The 21,227-nt window shown below is 44.8% G+C and overlaps 1 protein-coding gene across 2 annotated transcripts in view; it reads right to left on the reverse strand.

The window, feature by feature from the left end:
• The window catches only part of LOC306715567 (fibroblast growth factor 14-like), a gene marked incomplete at both ends in the record, with an annotated part of 33,986 nt that extends 17,059 nt beyond the window's left edge, over positions 1 to 16,927 (reverse strand). The window contains one exon of one of the 2 annotated variants that reach the window (XM_079185976.1): positions 16,834 to 16,927. In XM_079185976.1, coding sequence (XP_079042102.1) covers positions 16,834 to 16,927 — 94 coding nt within the window. Of the gene's footprint in view, positions 1 to 2,067; positions 2,261 to 16,833 lie in introns of those variants that run through there. The other variant, XM_079185975.1, reaches the window with a different exon arrangement.
• Between the last annotated feature and the right edge of the window lie 4,300 nt (positions 16,928 to 21,227).

The raw sequence follows: 21,227 nt of genomic DNA on the forward strand, positions 1-21,227 counted from the left end.
GATATCACATTTGAATAAAAAGCCAATTGTGGCTCCATGACCGTCTAACTCTAACCGATACAAGCACGCAAGTTTGAGCTGTTTCTGTTTCTGATCAAGTAATGCCGGCTGCAGATCATTTTGTCTCTCCTTCACAAAACCTCTGGAAGACAGTAGGGGATGTTGGCATATCTCTCTCTCACACACACACACACACACACACACACACAGATTGTGGACGTTGCCAAGCTTTCACCAGCAGCTCTCACAGCTGGGAACACAGAGGAGGGAGTGACGGAAGAAGGGGAAAAGGAGGGAGGGAGGACGGAAAAAGAGGGAGGAAAAAAAGTCAAATAAAGCTGGAAGGTAGGAGGAAAAGATCTGAGGTATGTGGGGATGATTGGCTGGAGAGGAGGACGAAAGAAGGTAAGGGAGAAAGGTGACAACGGAGGGGAGAAGGAGGAGGAAAATAGAGGGACTGAAGCAAAGATATGAAAAGAGAGGGAGAACAAAAGGGAAAAGAAAACACAAAATGAAGCTGGAAGAGGGGAGGAAAGGATCTAAGGTAGGGAGAGAAGGGTGACAAAAAGGGAAATAAGGAAGAGAAGGGGGTAAAAGCAGAGGAACTGAAGGTGATGTATGAGGAAAAGAGGATGTAAAAGAGAAAGGAGAGGAGAGGAAAGGAGGCTGTTGTCGTCTATTCTTCCCAAAAAGGGAACAAGGCTGTAAGGAGGGATGAAAAGATCCAAGGAGGGAGGATACGATGATATAAGAAGGGCAGAAGAAGGGTCAAAAGGAGGTTATGAGGTGTGTGTGGGGGGGGGGCAGAAGAAGGCGGAGGAGAAACAAGGGATGACAAAAAGGGGAAATGCAGTCGAACTAAGGACTTGTAAAAGGAGACGTTAGGAGGGAGAAAGGAGAGGAAGCTGTTTGTCTGTTCCTCCTGTAGGGAACAAGGGAGGAAAAGAAGGAAGAAGGGAATGAGAATGAGAGAGAAAAACGGAGAGAGGTCGTTGTTGAAGGGAAGAAGGACAATAAGGAAAGTGGCAAACAGGAAGAGAAAGATTCAGAGTAGCTGAAGCGAGAGGAGGTGACAAAAAGAAAAATGGAGGTAAGAAAAGGAGGAGGTGAGGACCTGTAATTTGGCTCTCAGATCCCAAATACTCCCGTCACTCACCAGACCAACCTGGTGAAAACCCATTCCTATCAACATGACTCCTCACGCTCGCCTCTCCTCTCCTCTATCTCCTCCTCATGCTCCCCTCATCTCATTTCCTGCCTCCTTCTCTCCTCCCTTCATCCACCAGCACCTGCTGCTTTCTCACACAATCAATTGATTACAACAGCACTTATCGCCTCTGCTATTGAACGCTCCTCTCGCTAATCTGCAATCTAATCAATTCTCTGTGCATTGACGGCGAGATCCGTCCCAAGTTTGGAGTTGGACGTGACATCTGAATGGTGGAAATGTTGACTTTTCAACCACGAATCACGTTTCCGCTTTTTCAATCAGAATCTGAGCACGGTGTGATTTCAAAATAAGAGAGAGGCATTAGTTTTGTTCTTGTCATTGCCTTTAAGTCAGGACATTCTGCTCCTGTTGGTGGTGACAGGGCTTCTGAATTATGAGCTGAAAATGAGAGAGCGAGGTAGAGATGCACAGAGACAGACAGCGAGAGAGAGAGAGACTAGACAGACTAATCTGTGGCTTCAATAATGGATGTACCTGGAAACTACTGAACCATAGGGCACTACAAGACATGACAGTGTGCGTGCGTGTGCGCGCGCGCGTGTCACCACGGAGCAGAGAGAGGAAAATAAGAGGGAAGGGCGAGTCTGTCAGTCTGTTTGTGCATGATATTGGGGTGTGTGTGCGCGTGTAGGAGCGCGCGCGAGTGTGCGCCAGGCAGGTCGTACGTGTGCGAATGCGGCCGTGTATGAGTGCGCCCGCGCGTAAAAGTGCGTGCGTTTCTGCATGTCCGCGGAAGCGCGCACCCGCATATCAATACATTGGCGTGCGTGTGATTGTCTGCGTGCATGTGCATGCACGTGCGCGTGTCCCCCCCCCCCCCCCCCCCCCCCGCACACCTTGTCTCCGTAGCCTCCTCTTCTTCAGGCCAAATATCCGGACTTTGGAGAAGATGTCGACCAGGTTCCCGTTGCAGAGCCCCTGCTTCTTACCGGGGCTCTTCCGCCGCCGGTGAGGGGTCGGTCGGTGGACGTGTTGCTCCCTGGCCTGTCGCTTCTGCCGGATCAAACCGCTGGCGATGGCCGCTGCCATGTCTCCGCCAAAACAAAAACCGCCCCGTCTCCGTCCGTGTCTCCAGTCTCCTCAGTTGTGTCCACGGAGCGGAGCGCAGACGCAAACCTCCGGTCTCCGCTTTACCGGCTATAACGGCCCCATGCTTCAGCCACAACGCGGTAAAGTCCAAAATGTGCACGCCACTGCACGTTAATGCATATTTTCTGTCATCATTATTCCCCGGGCCGTTGATTTCTTGAAACCTACAGCGGTTTACCTGTCCGTCACGTTCCACCGGTCTGTCTGTCAGTCAGATAACAGCAGCTGTCACTGAACGGCTCCTCCAACCGATTTTACCGGACCTCGTTTGTCCGTTTCCGTCCCCATGGTCAACAGGCGAGACAGACAAAAAAACCAGGAGAAAAATGAGGACAATGAGGACAATGCCTCAGAAAGCGATTCTCGCCTCTCCTCCGAAAACGTCCGTTTGTATTTCACTGACAGGAGCGCGAGGCGCGCGTGCAGCCGCGAGCTGCTCCAGCTGCGTGAAACTAGCGAGAGTTAGAGCATCACCGGAAAGAGGGCGGGTTGCCTTTCAAAGTGCAGGCTGGACAGGATCTGTGTAGGTCAAATAGATCTTATAGGCTGTATTAGTGAGTCACTCCACAGACACAATGTAACCTTTTATACCTTTAGACCATTTACTGTGTTCACTTCAACAGCCTTCATTTATTTTTTTATCTTCTGTCTTTTTGCTACTTGTTGCTGCCATCAAGTGGTCGATTTTCATCTAATCTACATTCTTTTTTTTAATCTTATTAGGAACACAAATGACACATCACAGCTGCTTGGTAGGCCTACCTTTTATATATCATAATATCATTAACTGCTCAAAGCCCCCTGCAGCATCACTGTTTCATCTTGTGCTAATTAAAGACCATAGAATGTAATGATTTAGTCCTCTTTCACAAGGTGCCTATTTAACATGTACCTTTAATTCCCTGTTATGTGATTTTTAAGTCTACAGGGAGCAGTGGAACATTTGTAAAGATCGCAGTATGAATCGTATTTTATTGTTATTTTGAAAGTAAATGACCGGATGTCTCTTTGATTGTCGTTCTGGGTAAATTGACTTTGGACAGCGCGAGCGCTCTCTGGAACCACACAGTCGCTGGAGCCACGCGCCGAGCGAGCAGTCACACACGCGCTGCCGAAAACAACCTGTCATCCTCCTAACGGGCCGGTTTAAAGGGTGTGTTATTATTACCTATATGGACGGAGCTGCAGATGTTTTATTCACTAGAAGGACATGACTGTGTCATTGTATGCACAACCAAAGTATGAAATATTGTTATTTTAAGTTATACTCTGATTGAAGTTTTGCATTCGTTTCCTTACAATTGTGCAGTGGAAGGCATTGCAGCATGTAGGTCAGCCATCTCTCCAGAATAAAGAGCTGGGCTGGGACCCAGCTGCACACAAAGACCGCTGAAATGAAATGGTCCTTTCTTCTGAAGAAACTCATATCAAAGAAAATCCCCAAAACATTTTCCAACCTATCCGTCCTCATAATGAATAACGGAGAGTAGTAGTTTGGTCGTGTGGATTTTTTAAGGAGGGGTGAACCCCCCCCCCCATCACATCACATGCATGCCATTTATTTATCACAAGTGGCCAAAAGGCTGAACCGTTTCCATCATTGTCAGTAATGACAACGTTGCATATCAGATATCTCATTGTCTACTAGGTTGATTGTCATCAGTGTGCTGATAGAAATCATTTTCCCATTTGGACAAAGTCTTTCAATCCCAATATAGATTGTACAGCGACAGTGATAGTGATGCTGAGTGTGTTAATGTGGGTGATTACAGATAAGGACTGAAGTGAGGATACATTCAACGAGGCTTTAAAAAGTAATTATATCACAATAAAATAAGATGTTAAATGAATATATTAGTGCTCCTAGATTGTAGCATCTAGTTACTGTATTTTATTAGTGTTTCTAAACTCTGAATATTGACAGTCCTATTCATTTTCAAGTATTTTTGTCAATGTTTGGATCCAAGAAGGACTTAAATGCAGTGAAGCCTGATTAAAAAAGAATTGCTTTGAGGCTTCACAATGTCAGAAGTGAGTCAGAACACTTGAATAAAAATATATTTCAGCACCATGGACAGCGAACAGCCTCTTTCAGACAGTCTCTCTCTGCCTCTGTATCTGTTAGTGTGCTATTCACAGGCATACACTCAGATGCACAGGCACAGACACACACACACACACACACACACACACACAGGCAGACAGACACACAGTTTCCATGTATGTATGTGGTTCCTCATGTCCACTAGGTGGCACCAGAGTGTGTGAAAGAACATCAGCCCAACAAAAGGAGCGTATTAATGGAGGTTGTACGTCGATAACACAGCGGTAGTTCACTGTGTGTGGTACATAATGATCAGTGTGGGACTCCTGCACAAGACAGACTGGCTCATGAAGGCCTAAATGTTCTAATAACCAAATGAATTTCGGAATGCAGACAATAGTTACGACAACTGGAAATATGTAGTACAGTTATATAATTGTCATCATGGTACGCTTTGCTTTACTTGGTCCTGTTATGGTCTATTTTCATAGACTGATATAGACTGACAGCAGCAGTCTCTCCCCCTGGATCTTCATCTTTTGTCCCATTTCAGCAGGTAAACCCAGACTCTTCGACAGGATCTGCTGCTTCTGTCTCTGATGTTGCTGACACACTAAGATTTAGACACTAAGATTCGCTCGTCTCTCTCCCAGCCAGCAGGGAAATAGGGAACAAAAAAGATATGTGTACTTGTGTGTGTGTACTTGTGTGTGTGTGAGGAGGGGATGTGTATGCCGTTTTATCCAGGTCAGTCCAAGTGAAGGAGTTATGAATAAATCAAAGCTTCATTTACATTAAAATTCATCTCTTCTGCTGCTTTTTATAGCATCGGAGGAAGGCGTGACACAGCTCTTAAACTTCAAAAGAAAAATCTTCGCACCCCCCCCTCCTCCACCCACTTATCCCACCATCCATTCACTCAACTCTTAACTCGTCCTCAAATCTCTCTGCTTCATTGTACACGGTTCGCAATAGAACAAACACACACACACACACACACACACACACACACGCACCCACACACACAAAAATCACACAAGCAAACTGAACTATGCAATAAAGGGCACGAATATGATAGAAAAAGCTTCTCCTGCATGTCTATGTGTCCGCACACTTATCCTCTAAGTGTGCACAGAGGCAGCAGCGTCCTCTACGGGCAATAAAAGAAAACAGCACTCTCCACTCATCCACCTCCTCTTTCTCCTCCCTCTTTCACACCTCTGCAGCTTTACAGCCGGTCCTTGAATGCATCTTGATTTAAAAAATACACTCACTTTGTGCTTTGACACTGCTCCGTTACTTTTTCCATCTTCAAGATGCATTCATGACCACTCAGGACGGACAGATCACTATCACAGCAAGCTATATTTTCATTCATCTATTGAGTTGAATAGAGATGTTATAGTGGCTATTTGTCATGTGATTTACTGGTAATTTGTGACAGTTACATTAACAAATAAGTCTTAAAAGGGTACTGCTCTGCTGGGGGCCTCTGGTGGGTCTTACAGCTATGTGAAAATCTTTTCCTCGTGGAAGTATGAAAACAAGGAGCACCTGGTGTGACATCCAGCCAGAAATGCAGCCAAAATGATCAACCATTCATTGAAATGTAAGATTCATGTGATGAGTTTGGTTGTACTGTGTTTATGGCCCACGAGAATGAATTCAGCTTCATGTCCATTTTATCAATAAGTGCTGGGCTCGTCAGCGTCTCTGTAGGTGGCGCTCTTTGTTTGATCATGGTGACGACGGCTGCTCCTCTGCTGCTCTGAACAAACAGAGTGCGCAACAGGTGAACATCACATTTAGCCGTATACATACAGCAGAGAAAAAGGAGAGGTGAAAAAGAGGGGAGGATGGAGAGAGAGACAGAGAGGGCGCGACGGGAGGATGGAGAGAGAGACAGAGAGGGAGCGACAGGAGGATGGAGAGAGAGACGGAGAGGGCGCGACGGGAGGATGGAGAGAGAGACAGACAGGGAATGACGGGAGGATGGAGAGAGAGACAGACATGGAACGACGAGAGGATGGAGAGAGAGAGACAGAGAGGGAGCGACAGGAGGATGGAGAGAGAGACAGACAGGGAACGACAGGAGGATGGAGAGAGAGAGACAGGAGGATGGAGAGAGAGAGAGACAGGGAACGACGGGAGGATGGAGAGAGAGACAGACAGGGAACGACGGGAGGATGGAGAGAGAGAGACAGGAGGATGGAGAGAGAGACAGACAGGGAACGACGGGAGGATGGAGAGAGAGAGACAGGAGGATGGAGAGAGAGAGAGACAGGGAACGACGGGAGGATGGAGAGAGAGACAGACAGGTTGCTAACAGATGTGGGTGGGTGTTCCCCAGACAGGAGTGTGAGGATAGCCACTCTCAACTGAGCAGGATGAGTCATGATTCACACTCAGACACCCGCCCACACACACACACAGAGGCGCAGACACGGGGAAGTCCACTGTTTCCAAGGTAACAAGTGATTAGTGACGCAGGTGGATCTCCGAACGAAGAGAGAGGAAACACCTGATGAATGCAGAGAGGACAACACACACACACACACACACACACACACCTGGCATCAGTTGCAGTTATCATACTGCGTCTCTGACTTTATGCTTTGTCTTTGGGTTTGTGTCTCTCTCTCACACACCTTAACTTATTTCCTTGTTTCCTCTGCTATCTCCTTCTCTTCTCTCATCTCATCTACTTGTTTCCTCTCGTCTCATCCCATCCCCTTTCCTTGTCCAGTCTTTCCTGTTTCATCTCCCTTCCTCTCCTCTACTTCCAGTGTTTCCTCTCCTCTCTCCTTCTCCTCACTTCTACTTGTTTCCTCTCATATCATCTCCTCATCTACTCTCTCATCCCCTTTCCTTGACTACTCTCCTTTCTGCTTCATCTCCCTTCCTCTCCTCCACTATCCCTGTATCCTCTCCTTCTCTTCTCTCATCTCCTCTACTTGTTTCCACTCATCTCATCTCCTTACCTCGTCTCTTCCCCTCATCTCCTCTCTCATGCCCTTTACTCGTCTCCTCCCCTCTATCATCCTCTTTCCTTCTCTACTATCCTCTCTGTTTCATCTCACTTCCTCTTATCTCCTTTCCTCATCCCCTCCCCTCTCCATCATCCCCGTTCCTTCTCTACTCTCCTCTATATTTCATCTCCCTCCTCATCTCCTCCCCTCTCATCTACTTTCCTTGTCTTCTCTCATCTCTTAGGTTCATCTCCTTTCCTTTCCTTTCATCTCCTCTCCTCATTTTTGCTCTCAGATCCTCCTCTAATTCCCTTGTCTCTCTCCTCTTGTCTAATCTCCTTTCCTTTTCTCCTCTCCTTGTCTATCTTTGTAACATCTCCATCTCAGCGGGGAGGAGAGCGGGAATGAGCTACTGAATTATTCATTGAGCCCTCTCCCTCTTTCCTTACATCTGTCTGCTTCCTCTAGTGTTCCCTCTTTCTCTCTCTTATACCTTTTTCTCTCTAATCCTGAATTTCTTCCGACGCCTCTCTTGCTCGCAGCACAGAACAGAAATATGTGGAGCTGCTCAGTGACAAACAAAGGCTACTCTAGTAGTGTGAGTACTATGTGTGCAACATTGCTCTCAAGTTAAACTTGCCTGAATATATAAAAGGTTTGGAAAGAAAAGCTCGACACTAAACCAGCAGGCTAGGAAGCTCGTTTAATTATCAAGAACAGCAAAACGATAGACTGGAGAGAAACCAGACAAAACACTTTCTCTATCTGTGAAGCCTTTTACTGTTCAGGACTGAAGTTTTGCATCACTCTGCTTTGGTTGCCATATAGTTGCATAATGTTGCAACACATGGTTTGTTTCGTCCCTTCAGAGTAACCTCCGCTCAGATGTTGACACCCTGCGTTGATGTATTCAGAGCCACTACATGAGTTAGCTGCTGTTTGGTCAAACTAGAGGTCGTTTCAAGTAGATTACACAACATTAAACGAGTTTGTGTCCTTTTCATTTAGAACTAAACAATGTTTGCCCCACATGGGTCTACACCCCGAGGTGAAGTACTTTAACAGCTTCATGGACCGTGGCCCTCTAAACACCTCACTTATTATATTGATCCCTGTTTAAAAGCTTCAGGGACATTTCACAGGAATATCAACAGGAAGTGTCGTTTTAATCTCTCTGCTGTTGTTGGTGCTTTGAAGTGTGAAGGATGAAACAGTGAAAGTCAATTTGTGTTGGTCGTGCCTTTTCTCCAGAGTGACCAACTGTAAAAAAAAAAAGAAAAAGACTGTAGACACTGGATGTGTACGGTAAGCATCCTTACCGCTATTTTAAAAGCAGCGTGTTGTTTTCAGTCATTTTCCCTCCAGAGGTCAGAGGTCACGAGCAGGAGGAGGAGGAGGCTCAACTCATCAGTGACAATTTCCCACGCAAAAAATGGTGACAGTTGAAGATGGAGGACTTCTGCATCAGAGCGGTTACATAATCGCTCCGGATCTTTCCCCCCAAAAAAGTCAGAACTACAGAGGAAGATGTGAGGAGAAGGGGGAGGGGGGGAGGAGGGGAGGAGGAGGAGGGAGGGTGAGATAACTACAGAGACTGAAGGGAGAGATCCTTCAAGCGAGAGTTTGGTGCTGAAAGTCAAAGGCTGGTGGAGATGGATTAAAAACATGTTTATATGATGTGGAAATGTAATGTAGGACGCCATCTACATCTGTTCAACTACTGCAGTTAAGTTTGCTTCTGTGGTTTCAACCTGTTTTTCAGAATTTCAGAGGAAGACAACAAGTTATTCTTAATTTGCAATAATCCTTTATGTACTTTTATACCTATAGAATATTAAATTATCAATCTTTGCTCACTACATTTTAGCCTTTCTTACCCTCAAGTGTGCATAAATAAAAACAATTTAAAATACAAAAATGTGAAATTGCCGGTTATCTTATTAGTATCGGCCATGAGGCGCAGGTAATTGTTGGTATCGGCGGGGAGAAAATGCTAATCACGCATCCCTAGTCCCATTACTTCGGTCATTGTGTTTCAGTTTTGAGTATTTAATGAAAAGTCATGTAAAGTTTAAGGTTTGAGAATCTGTACATAAAGGGGTAAACATCAATTTACAGAATCTAAAAGATAACTGAAGGAAAGTTAACAAATTCAAACAACGCAAAAAGTCGTGTGTGAGACGCTCGTGTCATGTCATGCTGTCTCACTCTCTCTTTAAATAGATGCTGCCGTGATACCACTTCATCTCCTCTCTATTATCCAAACACATCACGACTGGACAGCCGACTTCTCTGAAGCTCTGCGGCCTTCGCCTGTATTCAGTTACTCCTCAGAGAGTGGCTGCCATCGCCGCGTGTCTATGAGTGACTCTCTTTCATTCTCTTTGAACAAAAACAAGAGTTTGATTCTGACCTGCCACTGCTGTGGTTAAGGTTAGGCATAAAACATACTTCATTACAGTTATGAAATGATCATGATTCAACAGGATATCAACAGTACGATCGAGTACAGTATCTTGCTGGAGATGAAGACCGTTGCCAGAGGAATATAATGCATCTATCGATACAAATGAATTGACTGTCTCTCCCGTGAGTGTGTTGCAGTGATCTGGGTCAGAAAGCACTTAGAATTAAATGGTTTTCCCCGACAGCTGCACTCATTCAATCTCAGCAAAACCACAACTCCCAGCTCACTGCTCCTCCGTCTACAGCGCTGTGTTCAGTGTGATGAGTGATGACTGTAGTGAGTCAGTCACGTGTCTTATTCGATTGTGTTGGCAATCACACTTTGGCGTCCCCTAAAAGGCTGCACACTTTGTTTTGTTGAGCTAGTTACAAGCTGAAAAACAGTGAGAGTATGTCTGCTATCTGAGTACACAATTAGTTTTGAATAACAGGAACGCAGAGCGGAGGTAGATGATGTGACAAGAGATAAAACTTTGTGAAGCGTTCAAGGCTCGACAAAGCAGAATGTGTTCAGTGGCGCACACGCTGAGGGAGAACTTCTCTTTCTCTGCAGCTGAAGTCTGAGTAAAATAATGCCTGATTTCAGCTATTTTGTTGTGGAAAAAAGGTGTTGTTCCTCACACCACTCTGTCAGGAAAGGTTCACAGTTGGTGCTGGATAGAGGAGGAGGATAACCGACGAGGTGGTGGATTTTTAGAAAAGGATCTTTGTATTGTTGTGGTCAGTCGTGACTTCTGGCTCTGAAGAAAGTCAAAAGGCCAACGAATCCCGTGATCAACAATTAAAACTACAATCTGATGTGAGACAGCAGCTCGGTCCCTTTTCCCTCTTTCTTTAGGTTAGATAAATAACAGATTGACATGACAATACGCAGCGCATTAAGGCACGATTGTTAAAATAACTGCTCTCGGTGGTGAAAACACATCTCTGAGACCTCTGACTAATCCGTTTTCCCCACATTGCTGCCTTAAAAGGCACCTTGTACACAGAATGTGCATAGTAATCCCTCTCAGTGACGATGTCAACGCTTCAGCAGCTACGGTAGATTTTGAGGATCCCATTCAGCCCACGAGGCCACTAATCCAAATCGTGCCACAATAGAGATCAAAGAGCAGCGCTTCTCACAGGCAAGAGGAGATGAAATACAGACATAAGTACAGCACACCCAGCCTGGCTTTGAAAACACAGATTCTATCACCAGTTTACGCCTGCGTCCGTTACCTGGGGCCTGAGAGAGAGAGAGAGCAGGCTAATGGGTTTGAGATGACAGAGTGTTAGCGTAACAAGTCATTTAAAATTAGACAGACGTACATGGAACAGGCAGTTGGGAACGAAATTAGGAGACAGGATGGAACAAAACCAATGTCACACAGAGTCCTCCAGGCAGAGGCTAGAGAGGGACGCATGACTTATCTTCAACTGCTGTGTGTATATTCATAATATCCGTCCAAATTTATCAGCTGTTTAAGAGCTGAGTTGAGGTCAGGGACACTAAAATCCCTGAAAGTACCCTCAATTCAAGCAAACCTTTGAAAAGTGAGTTTAAATCATGATAAAGCCCTGAATAAGTCAATATACAACCACAGCTTATACATACAACTGTATATTTGGATGACTGCCATTGCTAGGAAGTGGTCGTGTATAGTCTTGTTGTTTTAGAGGCGAAGCATATATGTGATCGTCCTGCTCTCTCAGGACAGATGCACACAGCTGTTGCCAGTGTAAAGAGTCTCTTACCTGGATCAGCTTTGCCCAAAGCAGCCTTTAGTCTCTTCTCTGCTACCTTCAGTATAAACTCATAGTCCATGACTAACACACACACACACACCTGTTGACACCAGCCAGTTGGACTCCAGTGGAAACTCACTTCTTAAATCTCCTGGAGTCCCCCAATGCGGCCTCAGATGAGGACACACACATCGGCGACACACACACACACACATAGTGAGCGGGACAGATATGGCCATTATGTCACGCAGGGCTGTCATCAAGCAGAAGGTTAAAGCAGACAAGGGGAGACTAAAAGTCAGCTCAAGTGTGTGTGAGGGAGAGCTGGAGCGAAGGGAAGAAGTGGAGGACAGAGATAAAGAGACGAGGTGCTAAGAAAAAGCTACAGAGTGGGAACTCATCATCAGCAATGTAGCGATCAGTAACTGAGTTTTGACTTTTTATTGTGTCAAAGAATAGAACATCACCAGCCTAATGCTTTAATAACGTACCACTATAATCCAGTGAGTATGTACATTCGGCCTCTCCAGCCGAGCCCATTATTACTGTTATTTTAGTTATTTATTTCATTATTATGATAAATTCTTTTACTTTGTTAATTGTGATTTTTATATATATATATTCAGTGTCATATTATGTACACAAAAAGAAAAAGAAAAACAGAAAGGAACACAGTGAATATAAAAAAGAAAACATACATAAAATAATAAAAAGACAAGATAAAAAGAGGACGGGCTGTGGGATATACAGGACTGTCTCAGAAAATTAGAATATTGTGATAATCCCCATACGTGTGATTTAGTTTACTGAACCAAGCTGAGTGTTTTTCAAGGCTCAGGAAACCCTTGCAGGTGTTTCGAGTTAATTAGACGATTCAAGTGATTAGTTGAATACCCTACTAGTATACTTTTTCATGATATTCTAATATTTAGAGATAGGATATTTGAGTTTTCTTAAGCTGTAAGCCATAATCAGCAATATTAAAAGAATAAAAGGCTTGCAATATTTCAGTTGATTTGTAATGAATCCAGAATGCATGACATTTTTGTTTTTTTAATTGCATTACACAAAATAAAGAACTTTATCACAATATTCTAATTTTCTGAGACAGTCCTGTATGTATCTGTAGCAGTTGTAATAGTAACTGTTGTAGTAATAGTAGCAGAGAGAGTTTTATTAAGTCAGCATTCTCCTTTTAGCAGCCAATTAAACGCGTTTAATGCAGCGAGTCAGAGACCGACTGAGCTGTTGTCACATGTTTCTCTGCTTCTTATCGTTCAGTCTGCGAAAACACTTCTTAGTGGAGCCTTTGATGCCCTGCTGCTTTTTATAAGTGCACTTGGAGAAAAAACACTCAGCACTCACTCTCTCTTGACAGAAACCTGGAGCGAGAGCGGTCTAAACACACACACACACACACACACACACACACACACACACACACATTCTCTCATTCACCTTTCCACTTTTACTCATTGCCTCATTTGGAAAATGATAGTGTTTCCACTGCTGAACAGAGTCACACTGTAATCAGCCGTGCAACAGTCTGTTTATTTGTTTGACAGAGAAATAGTCCCTCACAGAAACAATTAACTGTGTCAAAGCTGAATTCAGCAACAAGTTTAAGCTTCTCTGACGATATTTAAGCAACATTTTTCTTCTTCCTGTTTGGTTTTTATATAAATTCAGCTAATACTGGGTTACCAACTGGGAAAAGCATGTAATGGACCTGAGCCCATGACTCCTAGGGGCCCCCAAAGACTTCACTGTGTGACTGTGAACTGACACAAAGTAAGCATGTCTCCACATACTCTTGTGTGAAATACTGGATCATTTTGGGTCTTTTTTTTACCTGCAAAGTCCAGTTGAGTCTGGCTTGTTCTGGTTTGATGGTATAAATGACCTGTGTGACCGCACTGCATGTGTTTGAGACGGGATGTGATCAGTCGACAGCTCGTGAGTGAAGTATGACGTCCATGAGAGTTCAGACGAAAGCAAACCAGACCAGCAAATTCAAAATGTTTTTTTCTGCAGACTCAGTGTATGTCGGACAACGAGGACATGGGCTAATGAGTTCACTCTCACACACACACACACACACACACACACACACACACACACACACACACACACATAAGGGATTCTATTTGAGTACTGCACCAAAACCCTCCGTGTGACCTTAGAGGACACACATCACTATGACTGTCACTATTTTGTCATCTCATCACTTTTGGACAATGTAACAGCACGCAAGTGAGAAACAGAGACGGAGAGAGACAGACAGACACATTTACTTTGTTTGCAAGCTTGAGAACATACGGCATTGGTCATTTTGATCCAAAGATATAAATGTAATTACCGTTAAAGTGTACTTTATGCGTGTGTATGTGTGGGCCTTTCACTCGCAGAGACAGATCCGAGTTGACACGATCCCTACTGCTATACTCCAGTGTTTGAATAAAATATCAAGCACGACACCTTAATGGCAATTTTCCAGAGAAGGTGTGTGTGTGTGTGTGTGTGTGTGTGTGTGTGTGTGTGTGTGTGCGTGCGTGGGCCTGCACGCTTATGTGGGCTATAAAGGGTGAAAATCTCTAACTGGGTCACGTCACATGGGACACGGGGCCGTGAGTAACACTGTGCCTTATTCCTTTTTAACAATGAATGATACTGATGCAGGTTCATCTGGAGGAGACCCAACACTGGAACTCCATTCACACAGTTCCAGCATCTCTGTAAACCGATGTTCAAGTAAAAGTCAACTTTGATATATAATAGTTACATAAAGTGAAAGTTATCGCTTGCTTCTTCTTACTGAATGGGCCACACACATGCTGATGCACACACACACGTCCATACACACGAAACAAAGCTGTATTTCTGTCTTCCCAGAGGACTTTAACTAAATAGTGCAATTCGGAGGAAAAACGGCAACAAATCCTGAGTCAGCGAAACGCTGCCTCCTCCACATCTCCAGCAGGTCCATAATTCACCACCAACTGCTGTGTGCATCGCGCATAAACACACACTTACACACTAAAACTCCCAGGGAGAGAGTTCATGCAGTAACGTTTTCTTTAATTAAAAGAGAACGTGACAACTAAATGGTCCCGGCTGCTGTAAAATCTATATGAGGCCGGCTGCAGGATGCTGGTGGGAACTTCCTCGTGTAACGTAGAGACCCTGAACTTTACATACTGTATAAATAAACATGTACTATGACATTTTGCAGTCACATTATAGCTCATATATTATACTTCAAAACAACTTTAAACATCAGTATACTAAAAACAAAAGTGCAGCTTGGATACTGTCCATTAAAGACTTCTTACACACTCAAAGAGGGAGTTTAAACTGCAGCTTAACTGAGACAGAAGGTTAACATCCCTGCTTGTGTATCACACGAGCGCACGCGTTTCTCTCATGAAATCCAGCATTTCTAGCCTGAAGCCAAATCATCAAATAAGCAAAGAGGAGCACAATATAAAAAGGAATAAAAGCAGAAACACAAGAGCCCAGAGGACACAAAAAACACAGCCAGTCATGTGCCGCTTTATAAATTGTAGGCAACAGCGTGTTGGCAGGCAGTGAAAGGAAGCGGTGGAAATCCTGCACTTGGTACAATTGTTTCACCTGCGCCAACACATCAATATTGATTTTGTTTGTTTACACCTTTAATCTGAAAGATTAGAGGTTTGTGTTTGGTGCTAAAATCGTATTGCTCGAGAGTTTTCCCCAGAGATTACTGGTCGATCACACGAGGAAAACACATGCCTTTTGTTTCTTGAAAGTACAAATATATTTCTCAGGAAAGACCTAGAAGCCTTTCATAAACTTATGTTGAATCATCGTTATATCAGTCAGCTTTTATAGCCACAAGGCAGTCAATGACCAAAGCTGGCAGACACCATGCTGCAGTGTTTATACAGATTAGATTTATAATGCATTTATACACATCAGCTCTAAACCACAGGGACAGAGCTTTGTAATGAGTCAAACATCTGAGAAACTGTGAGAGAAGAGAAGAGAAGAGGACAAAGAGAAGACACAGCATTAATGTCTCTGACCTCATCCCATCACTTTTCAGTGCTGACTGTCTGTAAAGTTACTCAGAGTGATGTTAATGTATGGAGAAATGCAGCTACAGCCCACAGAATGGCACTTTGACATTAAGCTATAGCTCTGAGTATAGTGTGTAAACAACTTTGTCAACTTTTGTAAATTGAATTTGCTTCGAGGCTTCTTCTTCAACACACAAACAGCACACAGTCACACTCTGATATCATCTCATAGCTCCACGCAAACATTTTCATCAAACATAATAACTAAGCCACCATGGCCTGCTGTTGTTCTCTAAACATTGTGTTGAATGATACTGAGGCCAACTTTTTGATGCAATGTAAATATGTATAGTATAATAATGTCAACAACGTCCGCTTCCTGTTGCATTGCCAATGTCAATCTCTGTGCTGCCCTCATTCAGAGCGTTGGGAGCAAGACTATGAGAATCTCACTCTTAATTAGGGAACTTGTGACGGACCGGTTTCCCAGCCCTGATCTTTGAAGTTATCTCCACACATGTACTAAAATCCAACTTTAGAAGATGGACATGTTGCTGATGGGTGCACCAGGTATGACGTTGGCCATAATTAACAGCTCACTTAAATAAAAAAAGTTGCAATAAACATTTTACGACCCCTTAAAGTCAGCCCCCCAAGAAGCTCTGGGCTCTGCTGAGCAACACAGCATCACCTTCGGTCTTCAACCTCATGAGAAGAGATGTTTGTGTCCACACAGTCTGACCGAAATGTCTGCAGCCACAAGTACAAAACACGCTCTTTCCTGTTCCATGGCACTGAATGCACAGTGGAAGTCTAAATAAGGCCATGTGCTGTTTAATCATGCAGGTTACTGGAGCCTGAACGGGTCTGCATACTGCATTACACTTGATTTTCTGCAGCATCTCCAAGCACAGCACGCACTCTTTTTCGCACGCACTGCCACTGTAGTCAGTTTCTGTGCTAATAAGTTATCACCCCCCCCCTCCCTCTGCCCCCAATCACACACCCCTCCCCTCCCTGAAGTGCACTCACTTGCTGCACAACTGCGATTGCAGAGAAACACCAGCAAGCAGCCGAACAGTGCAGTCTCAAGAGGGAACACACACACACACACACTCCTGCGTGTACCAGACACACAGAAACGCAATAAAGTCTTTCTCTTTCTCTATCATCCCCGCACACGCACGTACACGCGCAGAAAGAGAGAGAGAGAGAGAGACACACACACACACACAACAAACTCACCAGTTGGGTTCTTGTTTTTCTTGAGGCTCCTGCCACAAAGACACTGCAGCATATGCGATCCTTTGCTGAAAATGTTGTTCCAAATAAACCGCATGGATTTGGCCGAGACGGGGGAGGAGGAAGAGGAGGAAGAGGAGGTGGGGGACGAGAGGCGCTCCGGATGCGGCAGCCTAAAATTCACCCACCGCATGGGGGCTGGTCCGCCCCCCTGTTTGCATGCCAGCAGAGCCGGCCAGCTGTTGGGCTCAGTTCGGCGGTGCTTCGCCCTCCCAATCTGCACCATAGACAAGAATAAGAGCTGGAAGCCCGGCTCGTTGCCCGGTTTCTCGCCCGGTTCCTCAACAAGCCCGGAGATCAGCAGCCGCACGTATTCCGCGTCGAACTCGTCCTCGTGCGGCAGGAAAAGAGCTGCCGCCGCTGCGCTTTTCTCCGCGGTCTCCGCCTCTGGCTGCCCCAGCGGCCGGTGGTCCTCAGCGGCGGTGGATATGTCGCTGTTGCTGCTGCCGCCGCCCGGCCGCCGCGGCGTGAAAAGCCCCCGAGCGCTCCTCTTCAAATGGCGTCGTCTGCCGCGCGGCGCGGGGAGAGGAGCGGCAGCGGCGGACAGGCATGCGGCGGCGCTAGCGTGGAGTCGGCGGTACGCGGCAGCTGTCGGCTTCTGCACAAAAAACCATTGCATATTAGTGGGGATCGCAGGGGTCGGTGAGTCCGTCCGTGCGGGAGGGGAGGAGGAGGGGAGGGGTGCGGATATACCGGGAGTCCGTCAGCAAGTCGGTGGCATCCCTGTACCAGTAGGCTACAGGAGACAAGTACTGCAGCAGGGGGCTCCTTTCCAAACACACACACACACTCACTCAGACACACTGCACACACACGCGCGAGATGCAGAATCGTTCCCCAGCAGCAGCGCTGGTTCTCAGGTCAGTGAGCGCGCATGTGGCGCTGAACCGGGCAGGTGAATCACCACGGGGGATCTCCGCACTATCCCACTTTTTCTCTTTCAAAAGTCCTTATGAATATTTGATTCGCGTTTCGGCCTCGACTTCTCAATAATCCATAAGCTCCAATGCGCCAAGATACTGCTGCTGTCTGTCTCCTCTTCCTCTCCTCCTCCTCCTCTTCCTCTTCCTCACCTTGCTGATGAAAAGAAGCTGCTGGACTGTGGCTCTGCTGTCTCTACTACTCCAGAAACTAGATGAGAAGAAGTGGAAGAAGAAGAAGACGACCGGGTCCGGCTCCTGGTCCTCTCGCGCTCCTCTGGTGCTTCAGCGTCTTCTTCAGCAGCGCTCGAGACGACCGACGGCCGGTGAGGCGCAAGGAGGTGCACTGACTATCTATACCTAACCAGCAACAAAGTGGGAGCTATTCAACAAAAAAAACATTTCCGTTTGGCATCTTCAAAACAAAAGACCGAACCATCACAATTTATCTCTATTTGTTTTTTGCAATATGAATTATTTTTATTTTCTTACAGCCTATTTTCAATAGGCTCAATAGGTTACTAAAGTTAGTTATTTATATTTATTCACTTAGGTATATTTTCCGAATACGCATGTTTCAATAATCAAATGAAAAGAATAGGTCCCAAAAATATAACTACTGCATTAATAAAAGTGCCAGTTTACATGGAAAGATTACAAAATGTTGCAGTATGTATGACTTTGTTGTCGGCAGGCTATACCTCAAAAACAATTGCGTTTACACAACCTATAGAGCTCTGTCTATTTCCCAAACTCTTTTTCTTTGAAAAATGAGCAGTCTGGTTTGCCTTCGACTTTTATTCTGAAGGAAGTCGTAACCTCCGGTTTAGCTGTGCAGCTTGATGCAGCCCTGCACTGAGAGGAGCCACTTGCAGTTACGTAGACACGTGGTTCCCACACCGTCAGCATCTGGACCGACTGGATGGAAACCGTAACCGGCAAGATTTTTTGGGGGGGGGCGCCACTACGAGACCACCACATACCCTTGTCTCTCTTTACTGCTCTTTTACGAGCGCTCCCCTCTTCGCATCGGGCTTTACTCCAAACTCCGTCCAGAAACCTGGCAGTTCCATGGCGCCTTTTCTATCGGCAATTGTACACACCTGTTGCACGACTCCCTTTAATACTGGGGTCTTCTCAGCTCGGCTTGCACGATATGTTCGACGGTTGAACTTATTAGGGTTGAAATGTTGTGGATTTAAGTGCTGCTTGGTGCATTTCGTAGACTTTCAAACGACCACAAATAAAGTGGTTAAAAGCTTATCTCAGTTATCCGCTGTCAAGCACACTCATTGCGGGAAACGGAGCTGAAAACGCTGCACTGGTTTGATTCAGCACCACGGACAGAGGCGCTGTCCGTGGTGCTGAATCCACATTAGCCAATACTACACCCTCGAGAAACCTTATCAGGAGGCAGCTGTTGAGTATGCATGCGAGCTCTCTGGACTGTAATAACAGTTATTGTTTCAAACCGATTAGACTAACAAAACCACAACGAAAAGCAATAAATGGACTTCATTTTGTTCGCAGATGTCAATCAGCAAAGTCACATCATGTGTCTACGTTTTACTGAGATAGTTAATTCAATTCCAGTGAATGATAGGATACGTTTAGACCGACAAATCTGTCCAGCACATCCATCAAGTCCCTTAGAGCGTTTTCCCCAAAGGGCTTTTAAAACACCCATTCTCTGGATGTCGTGGCTCATTTGCCTGCGATTCAGTCCATTACTAAACCTTAACCCAAAAACAGCAGCTTTACTGAGGGAAAAGGAAACGACTTTCATGTATAACATGCCTTTGATGTTTGCTGTGTGATAAAAAATCCCCCTCTGAGCTGACAGACATGAAGGTGAGAACAGGACTTTATATATTTAAGGAGAAATGGTGATGAGCTAGTTAAATATGAAGGGTTTTAAACTAAAAGCCATTTATGAAGCTCTGAGCATTATTTAATGCGCCACATCTCCTGCTCGTGTAGTGTTGTATATTCTGACATTTGAATCACAACAAGCACCATACATATGGGATGCAAACACAGTCATTACGACAGGACGGCTGGCACATTTGTTTTCCAACATTTTGCATTGTTCTGAGGAGCTCAAGGCTGCAGCATTGCTGTCATCAAGGGGCACAATATCATCTGTGTGCACATGGAGGCTTCGGCTCCAACCAGCAAACAGCTGTATGCATGTGTGTGTGTGTGTGTGTGTGTGTGTGTGTGTATGTGTGTGTTTGTCACACACAGCAAGGAGAGTAGCTGGAAAAGGAGGAAGGAGGACTAATGACAGGGGTGAGGGGGATAGAACACAGAGAAAGAAGGTGAAAGAGGAGGAAGAAGGGTGCAAGATAAAAAAAAAACAAGGGGGGAAAGGAGGAAGCAAAAGACTGACATGTGAGAGTGACGCTTGCAGAGTGGGAATTCATGAAATGCAAATGAACCAGAAAAGAGGTGACTATTAATTACAACACTCAGAGAGATGATTTACATCAGAAAGACTCCAAAGCTTCTCAACTCATACATCTGATTGCAGGAGGATAGATAGAAAGCTTCTATCTTGAATAAAAACTTGTATTCATGATTCTACATGAATGCGACCTGTTGCTTCTCTTTGTTTTCTACTTATTTCTCTATCTGAATGTTAACACCGACAGCATGGAGAGAGCTTTGAAACAGTAGCAACCTTTATGTTTGGTAAAAAATGGTAAATGGAAAGAAACATAAAATCTGCAGGAAGACTGCTAGTACTACAGTACTTTGCTCAAGTAAAAGTACTGTTACTTTAAAGAAATTTGTCTCAAGTGTAAAATGACAAAAATACATCACAGATACAAGACACTTCATTGTGTAATTTTGTATTAAACAGCTGTAACGCAATAGGCCCTGTTATTGCAGGACAAACACAGGTGTAATTAATACGATTAATTAATGTAGCCTATTATACATGTTGGCTCACTGGAATGGCTATGACACACAAATTATAATTAAGTTGATCAATGACACCTGTGTTTACCCTGCTGTGACATGTCAAAATGGCTGCTATGAAAAAGGGACTATAACACATGTTTGTATTAAAGTGGTTATAACGAAATGTAGGAATTGCACTTTCTTCTTTGAAGAAATGTGTACAATAATACATGCATAACCAACCATAAATGATGTCTCCATCTTTACACAGGTTACATTGTTAACAATTAAAGTAAATTAGACCTCTATGACCTCTTTACATCTATGGATACGTTTCTAGGTTTACTCACCTGTCCGAACGTCGTTCTGCGAGTCTTGAAGAAGTCCTCAAACTGGTCCAGGCTCAACTTCTCTGCCGAACCGGTCCACTCAGCCTCGTGGTCCCACTTAAACCAGTCAACTCAGCCTTAGCATTTTGCATTTTGGCTAGTACCAGCATGCACCTGTTTT

This window comes from Pholis gunnellus (assembly GCF_910591455.1).
Source record: "Pholis gunnellus genome assembly, chromosome: 24".
Classification (NCBI taxonomy): domain Eukaryota; kingdom Metazoa; phylum Chordata; class Actinopteri; order Perciformes; family Pholidae; genus Pholis; species Pholis gunnellus.